The sequence below is a fragment of the Leguminivora glycinivorella genome, chromosome 12 (assembly GCF_023078275.1).
Source record: "Leguminivora glycinivorella isolate SPB_JAAS2020 chromosome 12, LegGlyc_1.1, whole genome shotgun sequence".
NCBI lineage: Eukaryota > Metazoa > Arthropoda > Insecta > Lepidoptera > Tortricidae > Leguminivora > Leguminivora glycinivorella.
In genome coordinates this window covers 2,293,396-2,302,210 of record NC_062982.1, presented here as the reverse complement: position 1 = coordinate 2,302,210, position 8,815 = coordinate 2,293,396, and the positions used below count along the sequence as shown (strand labels likewise).

Here is an 8,815-nt window from a genome sequence, read left to right as displayed (position 1 = left end):
TGCGATTTCACTATTTTTAACACGAAAGCCCTCTTAATTTTAGATTTCATCAAACTGCGAATAGTCCTTACACCCTGGCGGGTGCTGTCTCTGCGTTCGTCCCATGATACGAGCTGCAATTGCAATGGCATCCGCTCAGTGTTCCACTTCAATTGCATTAAAATGTCAAAAGGGCCTCTTCGTGTTGGCTTCGGCTCCGCCCACGCCTCCCGAATTTCCGGAATACCCAATGGAATGCCACAAATATTTTATTGATTAACATTCACAATGCAAACACTCTAATATAATCCACTTTTAGTTCAGGACTTGTCCAGGTGGGTATCCAGGATCCCTTGGCCTTCCAGAAGTCACCTTCAGGTTTCTTAGAGCGGTTCTTCCAGGGTTTGGTCGAGGAGTTTTCGAAGTCGTTCACACCACCAACGCGCAGACCAATGGAGAGGTAGAACTGAAAAGAACAGAGGTTCCTTGTTCGTAAGTTTACCGGCAGACCTATTATAGTCTTGACTGGCTATTGTCGTTTATAAACAGTAAGTATATTTTTATAAAATAATAAAACATACTGTGAGTTTTCTAACAACTATTTACTATAATTCCTATGACGAATTAAGAAATTAGGCATAGGTACAGGAGTTCACGCGACGGCTAAATTGGTAGCATACCGTTAGGTTACAGACGTTACAGTCGCTTTAATGTAAAGAAAGCGTCTGTGGAGTGTTTGTGTGCGTTGTTCTTTATATCGCAAAAAGTTACGCGCACGATATCCCAAAATCGAGATGGCGACGTCCAGTTCGGGGGCGGCTATAGTTCCAGCTATTGAGAAACTAAATGGCATGGGGAACTACGGGTCATGGAAATTCATGATCAAGATGATCCTGATCCAGGAAGATTTGTGGGAGTGCGTAGAGAGTGACGATGGTAAGAAACCACGCTCTGCTACCATAATAGAGGAAAACCACTTTAATTAGGTAAAAGTGTGTTTATTCCGTGGATGACATAATAAGAGTGAAGTAGAACAGTCAAAAGTAATTTCAAAAATACGTTGCTATACAAACAACCAGTAGTAATATCTATGATATAGAACATGTAGTTTACATAGGTTCCAACAGAGTCGTGGGTCGCGTCGCGTGAACTCTTATATGCCTGAAGAGGGGCCTCCGAATTGGCCCGAAACATGTCGCAACAATAGCGATATAATAACGTGAGTACAACCGTAGATTCATTCATTATTTGTTATTAATCCTAATTAACTATTCTAGATGGCTTCGGACATATATATTCATTTAACGCGACAATGCTTTGCTTTGCAATGATTAATAAATATCGAATTTCGAGCAGTCACCAATTTATCCAGCGGAGCCATAAGTGATCCATCCAACCAGCTCCTCTCAACAGGAACGATGTCTTCTCGGGTGATCCAGTCAGCAGGAATGGAACCATATTGCTCACTGTCCACGTAAAGATCTAAGCCATCTGCAAATTAAATCTCGGTTAGGTTAGGCTTGCCAACTCATTACCCCCGACACAGTGGACCGATTTTCATCAAACAAGGCTAAGAACACTTCCGACTAATTCAGCTTTCAAAAAAAAAAAACAATTCAGACGTTCATCCCTTCGAAAGCTACGATGCCACGGACATATTGTAACTACTTTTAAAAAAACTTGTATCTTCGTCTGTCAATGAAAAGAAAATTAATAATAATAAATATTGGGGACCCCTTACACAGATCAACTTAGCCCCAAACTAAGCAAAGCTTGTACTATGGGTGCTAAGCGACGATATACATACTTAAATAGATAAATACATACTTATATACATAGAAAACATCCATGACTCAGGAACAAATATCTGTGCTCATCACACAAATAAATGCTCTTACCGGGATTCGAACCCAGGACCGCGGCTCAGCAGGCAGGGTCACTACCGACTGAGCCAGACCGGTCGTCAATTATTGTAGTAAGTATGTATGGAATGCATATAGACTGCAGATGCAGCGTCAAATACGAGTTTTTTTTTCAAAGTAGTGACGATATACACACACAGACAGACAGACACGTCAAACTTATAACACCCCATCGTTTTTGCGTCAGGTCTGTATGTTTGTGGTGTAGTAATTCCTAAACAGATGAACCGATTTCGATGCGTTTTGTTTCTTGATAACAAGTTTCCATGAGATGGTCCTTTCGTCCTTGGTGATTTTAATTTTTACCTGGTTTCCAAACCAGAGTATAATTATGAAAATCGTGACTCCAGTTCTCAGCGCCAAGTTTTTCCTTCAAAAGCTTAGATCTGAACGGCTCGCTACTCTTCAAAATGGCTCCTCCGTACAACTGCTTGGCAAACTGAAGGTTTCCTTTGACAAAGGCCAATTTTATTAGACCGGAGTTGTAGTTGTGCTTTCCATAAGCGTTTTCAAAGGGCTCCAGATTTATTTCTGTGAAAACACATGAAAGTTAGGAATTCAATTCATTCCTTATCTGAAATATTTTTTTTCCAAAACTGAAGTTTACAACCTGCCAGCTCTAGACATAGCTCAGCCATTTGTGCCTCAAAGTAAAATGGAACGAGATGTCTGCCCTTAAATCGTATCTGGGACTAAAGAACCTTCTCCCCTCACTAGCTCGGAAACACGTGTTTTGTCCTTTAATACCAGCGGGTAAAAACGCATTTTATCCACTAGTGGGTAAAGTCATTTGAGCTTGAATAAAGTCAAATTATTTTTTTTTTGCTTTAAAATTGATAAAAGTAGGTGAATCTAGTAATAAAGATGATTTACCACCTGTGGAACTACTGGAAGTAGTGATAAACGCATTTTTTGCTTTGTAGTTTCCTCGCTATAGTGAGGGGAAAAGTTTTTTGTGTTACACTCGGGTGCATAATATAATCAAGAATTTTACTTCTCGTGTGTTAAAAACAAATTTTTGTGTGTCCTCGCAAATTCAGGATTATATTCTCGAACCACTCGCTTCGCTCGTGGTTCAACTATAGAATCCTTTCACTTGCTCGTTTTTCAATTCCACACTCGGCGTTAAAATACAACTTTGCCCCCTTGTATAACAAATAACTATTAACAGGTTACCTGGTATCAACCAGTCACCAACGGGCATTTTGGCACGAACCTCCGCCCTTCCAAACTTAAAGCTGAACTTCTCTTTCGTAGTAATCTTGCCTGTCATCACACGTGGCAGGTTACCATCTGCTGCCTTTCGCGTGCATTTGTTTGTTCCTATTTTGCCTGTGCACCTAAATCAGAATAAATGGTTATTAAACTTATTAATGATGATGTACATATAATCCAATGTTTTTTTATATATAATATATTTTGACATTTAGAATTTATTCTAGAAGTTTTTAGACTATTATTTTTTATAAAATTTAGATTGATATAATTTTATTAATTCAATGTACCTAGTTTTGAAACAATTGTGTTTATTGCACCAATAAAGTGCTTTGATATTTAGAATAAGATGAACATTGTACATTTTTGACCATTTAAAAGTGGTTATTGTAAGCCTATTTGAATAAAGAATATTTTGATTGATTGATAAATATTTAATTTTGTTTGATGATGATTTTGTTTCATTGCAATTAAAGTTACTGTGGAGGTTGTAGGAAAGTTGGAGCTAAAACATTAATACTAAGAAAGATGACTTGAAAATGATTCACGGTTAGTTTCATTAAAATTATATTGACCGGGATATAGACCGTGAGATATGGTCAGATAGCAGTCGCTTTCGTAAAAATTAGTGCCTACGCCAAATCTTGGGATCAGTTGTCAAAACGGACCCCAGGCTCCCATGAACCGTGGCAAATGCCGGGATAACGCAAGGAGGATGACGATTTGAGGTCCCGATATTTCGACGAAGTTGCATGCACCATGATCACGGGAAACTGAAGACGGCGGGTCCACTTTCAATAAAATTCAAAATGGTAATCACGGTCTATACCCCGGTCAATATAAGTCTAAGTATCACAATAACCGTAAATTAATGAACCAATTGTTAATTACGTTTTTCCAGATCTAACCGTAAATTAATGAACCAATTGCTCATCACGTTTTTCCAGATCTTCTCTATCACTTAACATTTATTCCATAATGTACCTACTCACTTTTGTCCAAAAGTAATTTCTTGAGCATGTATTCCTGGGTGGTCGTGCACTGCAGATATTACAAGATTACCATTCTGATATGTGACTGCTTCGTCAGAATACATGTTGAAAGGGAAATCCTTAAACAATCGTAAGAAAAGTAAAGTTTCTTATATTACGTACAAAATAAAGACATTGAAACGTTTTTTATGCTAAATGTTTGAAAACGAAACCTATTATAGTTACTTATTTATTCAATCAAACGTATAATAACCTAACCACAAAATTAAAATTTTGAAAAAACCCCCGACTGCGACATAGTAGACCGATTTTCATGAAACATGGCTAAGAACACTCCCGACTAAATCAGCTTTCAGACAAAAAAAACTAAATCTAAATCGGTTCATCCGTTCGGGAGCTACGATGCCACAGACAGACACACATATAGACAGACAGACAAACAGACAGACAGACAGACGGACGGACGGTCAGACAGACAGACAGACACGTCAAACTTATAACACTCCGTCGTTTTTGCGTCGGGGGTTAAAAAAGGTACAAATTAGGCTACATAAAACTAAACTAGAATAAATAAAACTAGGTAAATACAATCTAAAAAACCTAAATAGGTAACTCTAAAACTATATAATATACATTAGGTATAAAAAAACCTACAGTAAGAGGCCTCCTCGCGCAACCCCTGGTGCAAAAAGGTGCCCATTATACTCGTCGCGTTACCGCGCTGAATAGCAATGATCAATTACACTCATCGACACAGTGTTTACCCAGAAGGTTACACTTTTATTTGTCTAAATTGTGCTTCCTTAAAAGTTTAAGTGCTATCATACCTGTTATTTATGAGATATGCTTAATAGGGGAGACCGGGGCTAGTTGACTATAGGGTTAGGTTGACTAAAAAAAATGGCTGAAAATAAAAGGTTGGCTCAAGTTTGATTTTTTAATAGTTAGTCAACCTACCCCTATAGTCAACTAGCTCCGGTCTCCCCTACCTGTATTGATAATTTACACAGTCAAATTAAAGGTACTACGGCTACCCCACAGTCCCTATACTCATATTTAAATGTACAACTTACTGGTCCCCCAGGAAACACATTTTCCGGCTTCCATCTCCTCGTCACCAGCGCATTGAAGCTGTCCTCAAATAGCAGCTGCCCTCTGCAGACGAAACCGGGTGCAGATATTAGTGTGCTGGAGACTGGGCAAGGGAATCCTGTTGGTGGCGGCGGTGGAGCAGGGTAGGGCTCCAGGAATTCGGCGTATTCTGTATTCAAAGTAACGGTAAGTATCTACAGTACCTAGGTACGTGTTTCCATTTATTTCTCGAAAGCAAAAGTATAGAATAATTCAGATATAGACGGTCAAGCAAATCTTGGCACTAAGAGCCCCCGCACACTATGGCCACTAGTCGCCACCACTAAACGCGACCACCAGTGATTTGGTCAGGCTCAGACGCGGCCACTCAAACGCTCGGTGTGCGCCGATGCCATACAAAATGTATGGAGAAACGCGTCCGCAGCTACTAATGGCCAATGTGCGGGGGCTCTAAAATAAGGCGGCTGAAAAATGTAGGGTTCACCGGCTAATTGTCTTCATAAAACGCGTGCCTTCCTAAACCTTGACGTTGACTGAATCATCAACGAGCCATAACATTTAAAAATTGATTGAAAATTTAGAACGAAGGAATACCCATAGAAAATTAGAATTTCTTGCCTTTTTAGGGTTCCGTAGTCAACTAGGAACCCTTATAGTTTCGCCATGTCTGTCTGTCCGTCCGTCCGTCCGTCCGTCCGTCCGTCCGCGGATAATATCGGTAACCGTAAGCACTAGAAAGCTGAAATTTGGTACCAATATGTATATCAATCACGCCAACAAAGTAAAAATAAAAAATGGAAAAAATGTTTTATTAGGGTAACATGTAAAGTGGGGGCTGATATTTTTTTTCATTTCAACCCCAACGTGTGATATATTGTTGGATAGGTATTTAAAAATGAATAAGGGTTTACTAAGATCGTTTTTTGATAATATTAATATTTTCGGAAATAATCGCTCCTAAAGGAAAAAAAAGTGCGTCCCCCCTCTAACTTTTGAACCATATGTTTAAAAAATATGAAAAAAATCACAAAAGTGGAACTTTATAAAGACTTTCTAGGAAAATTGTTTTGAACTTGATAGGTTCAGTAGTTTTTGAGAAAAATACGGAAAACTACGGAACCCTACACTGAGCGTGGCCCGACACGCTCTTGGCCGGTTTTTTAGTGCCTATACTTATTTGGTTGACCATTTATAAAAGTTGTGTAGGAATTGGGGATTCCAGAACGTCAGCAACTTATAGAATTGATCAATGCCATTAAACAGATATAGTGCGAAAAGATGTGCCTTCTTATTGTTACGGAAACATATGAACGTGTCATATTCTTTCAGTCAGTCTTAATACAAGATGTACTGACATTGACTGAACTAGCATGACAAATACGAACGTTTCCAGAAAAATACGAGGGAAACCCTTTTCGCACTACATTCTGTACACTGAAATCTTTCACTTCCCGTTGACCCATTGACGGCACAGAAATAGCAATAAATATAAAATACATTCTGTACATGTCACTTAAAACTCGCTCACCTACACTGAGAGAAATTTGCATTGTGAATTTAACAAGTTCGACTTGTTGCGGTTTACGTTTGAATCAGCCAAACGTATGTTTAATAAAACAGTATGTGTCAGGTTGTTTTTATAAAATCGACTTGTTGATTCAAATATAGTGCCGATTCAAATGACAACTTATTGTTTGAACCAAAGAGCACGTAGGCGCTATTTTAACCAAAAAACTTGTTGAACGAATATGAAAACTGGTTGTATTTTCTCTCAGTGTACCTGTTATGGTATCTCTTCTTCAGACTTATACAGCAGACCATTCTTCTCCACAGATATCCAATAGTAAATAACATTTCCAATCTTCAACTTCACGTTTTTATCCCGGAAAGTCCATTTTTCCAGTCCGTTTTTAGGTCTGACGTGATCTCTGTTCCATTGTCCAGCTTCGAAGCCGTTCATTTTGGTGTTAAAGGTGCCGTGGAAGGAAAACATGGTGTAACCATCATCTGAAATGGGCACCAATTGAATTAGTCTACTTAGTACAGTCACCGGCATAAAGAAGTGATGATTTCTGTACCTTGTCGCTTTTAATCGTTTGACAATTTCGTATGACTTTTCAAACAAGACGTTAATATGACAAGGTACAGAAATTCATCACTTAGGTACTTTTTTTTTTTTTTTTTTCAAAATATGTATTGACGTGATATCATGATTTTAAAATAATGAAATATGTCATTTGTTCTTATAAAACATAAAAACACGCAAAAATATTTGGGGAAAATATGATTTTGGCCACTCCCAGGCTGCGAACAGCGCCATCTAGTTTTAAGCCTAAAAGGTCCATATTTAAGGGGCACGCTTTTTTGTATGGGTTTTGTCAGTCTAGTATTAAATCGTTCTTCGTCAAAATTAAATCTTTTACATACCCGGTATAGAAACTCTCAGTCCTTTTGGATAGATAGCTTCCACTTTTGCTTTCGGTAACTTATACACATTTTCACCCACTACAACTCTCGAAAACAGAAATATAAGGAAACATAACCAATCCATGGAGTCTACAATGTCACTTATTGTACACGTTAAACTTTCGTGAGACATATTCAAATAATTAATGAATCTACGGTTGTACTCACGTTATTATATCGCTATTGCGAATTGGCCCGAAACATGTCGCAGCAATAGCGATATAATAACGTGGTCACTTATTGTGTTAGGATTTACTGGATATTGAATCAGCTACAGGCTCTGTCATCAATATTATATACAAATGAAGTAATCCGCAACAGGCTTTGTCAAACTAAAACACTTAATTATTATTAAATAGGTATTGGTTCAATTATACTGAAGAAGAATTAAACTTTATTGGTTAGCTGTTAATTAATAATATAAGTATGTATTTGTAAAGTTTGTTTTCCTGTTGCGTCATTTTACTAAGAATAGCTTCGGCTACAGCAGCTACAAAATGGGAAGTCAACTGTACAAGTTCGAAAATAATTTATATTCCTTTTGTAGTCAGCCCAACTGTAAAATACTAGATGTGTAATAAAAGAGCAAAATGAGATAATTGCGGCGCGGGCGAACACTGAATCCTGAGCGTAGTGATCGAGGAATTCAAGAAGGTGGTCACTAAGGCTGGTAATGTTGCGCGATCGCTATCAACTCGACTAACTTGCAACAATCTAGTGTGATAATTTGAAAATAAAGCTTGACCACAAAATATATCGTCACTACTTTTAAAAAAACTTGTATCTTCGTCTGTCAATGAAAAGAAAATTGTAGTATGTATGGAATGCATATACATAGACTTGCTGCGTTTTAACTTTGAGGAGCAGCGTGAGATACGAGATTTTTTCAAAGTAGTGACGATATGACAATTTGTCAAGAGGGCGCTATTCTGATGTAGGTACGCGGTGAGAGTTCAGTTTAGTAAGTAATAGTTATTTGTTATACAAGGGGGCAAAGTTGTATTTTAACGCCGAGAGTGTGGAATTGAAAAACGAGCAAGTGAAAGGACTCTATAGTTGAACCACGAGCGAAGCGAGTGGTTCGAGAACAGAATCCTGTACTTGCGAGTTTTGTAACACACGAGAAGTATAATACATTTTCATCACACC

At 38.1% G+C, this 8,815-nt stretch overlaps 1 protein-coding gene across 1 annotated transcript; it reads right to left on the bottom strand.

The window, feature by feature from the left end:
- Nucleotides 1–237: 237 nt before the first annotated feature.
- LOC125231949 (beta-1,3-glucan-binding protein-like) lies at nt 238–7,991 on the bottom strand. Its single transcript, XM_048137555.1, has 9 exons — nt 7,628–7,991; nt 6,985–7,207; nt 6,729–6,733; nt 5,182–5,369; nt 4,109–4,227; nt 3,078–3,241; nt 2,208–2,432; nt 1,340–1,470; nt 238–445 (listed from the first exon to the last, which is right to left on the bottom strand). Exons 1-9 carry the CDS (start codon nt 7,797–7,799, stop codon nt 263–265), a joined length of 1,410 nt encoding a protein of 469 aa, XP_047993512.1. The 5' UTR covers nt 7,800–7,991; the 3' UTR covers nt 238–262.
- Nucleotides 7,992–8,815: the final 824 nt, after the last annotated feature.

Excerpts from the sequence above, each read along its gene's own strand:
- LOC125231949 (XM_048137555.1), bottom strand. The coding sequence starts at position 7,799 with ATGTCTCACGAAAGTTTAACGTGTACAATAAGTGACATTGTAGACTCC. Across the intron at positions 4,228-5,181 it reads ATGTGTTTCCTGGGGGACCA|GATTTCCCTTTCAACATGTA; the intron begins GTAAGTTGTACA and ends CGATTGTTTAAG. Across the intron at positions 3,242-4,108 it reads GAAATTACTTTTGGACAAAA|GTGCACAGGCAAAATAGGAA; the intron begins GTGAGTAGGTAC and ends ATTCTGATTTAG.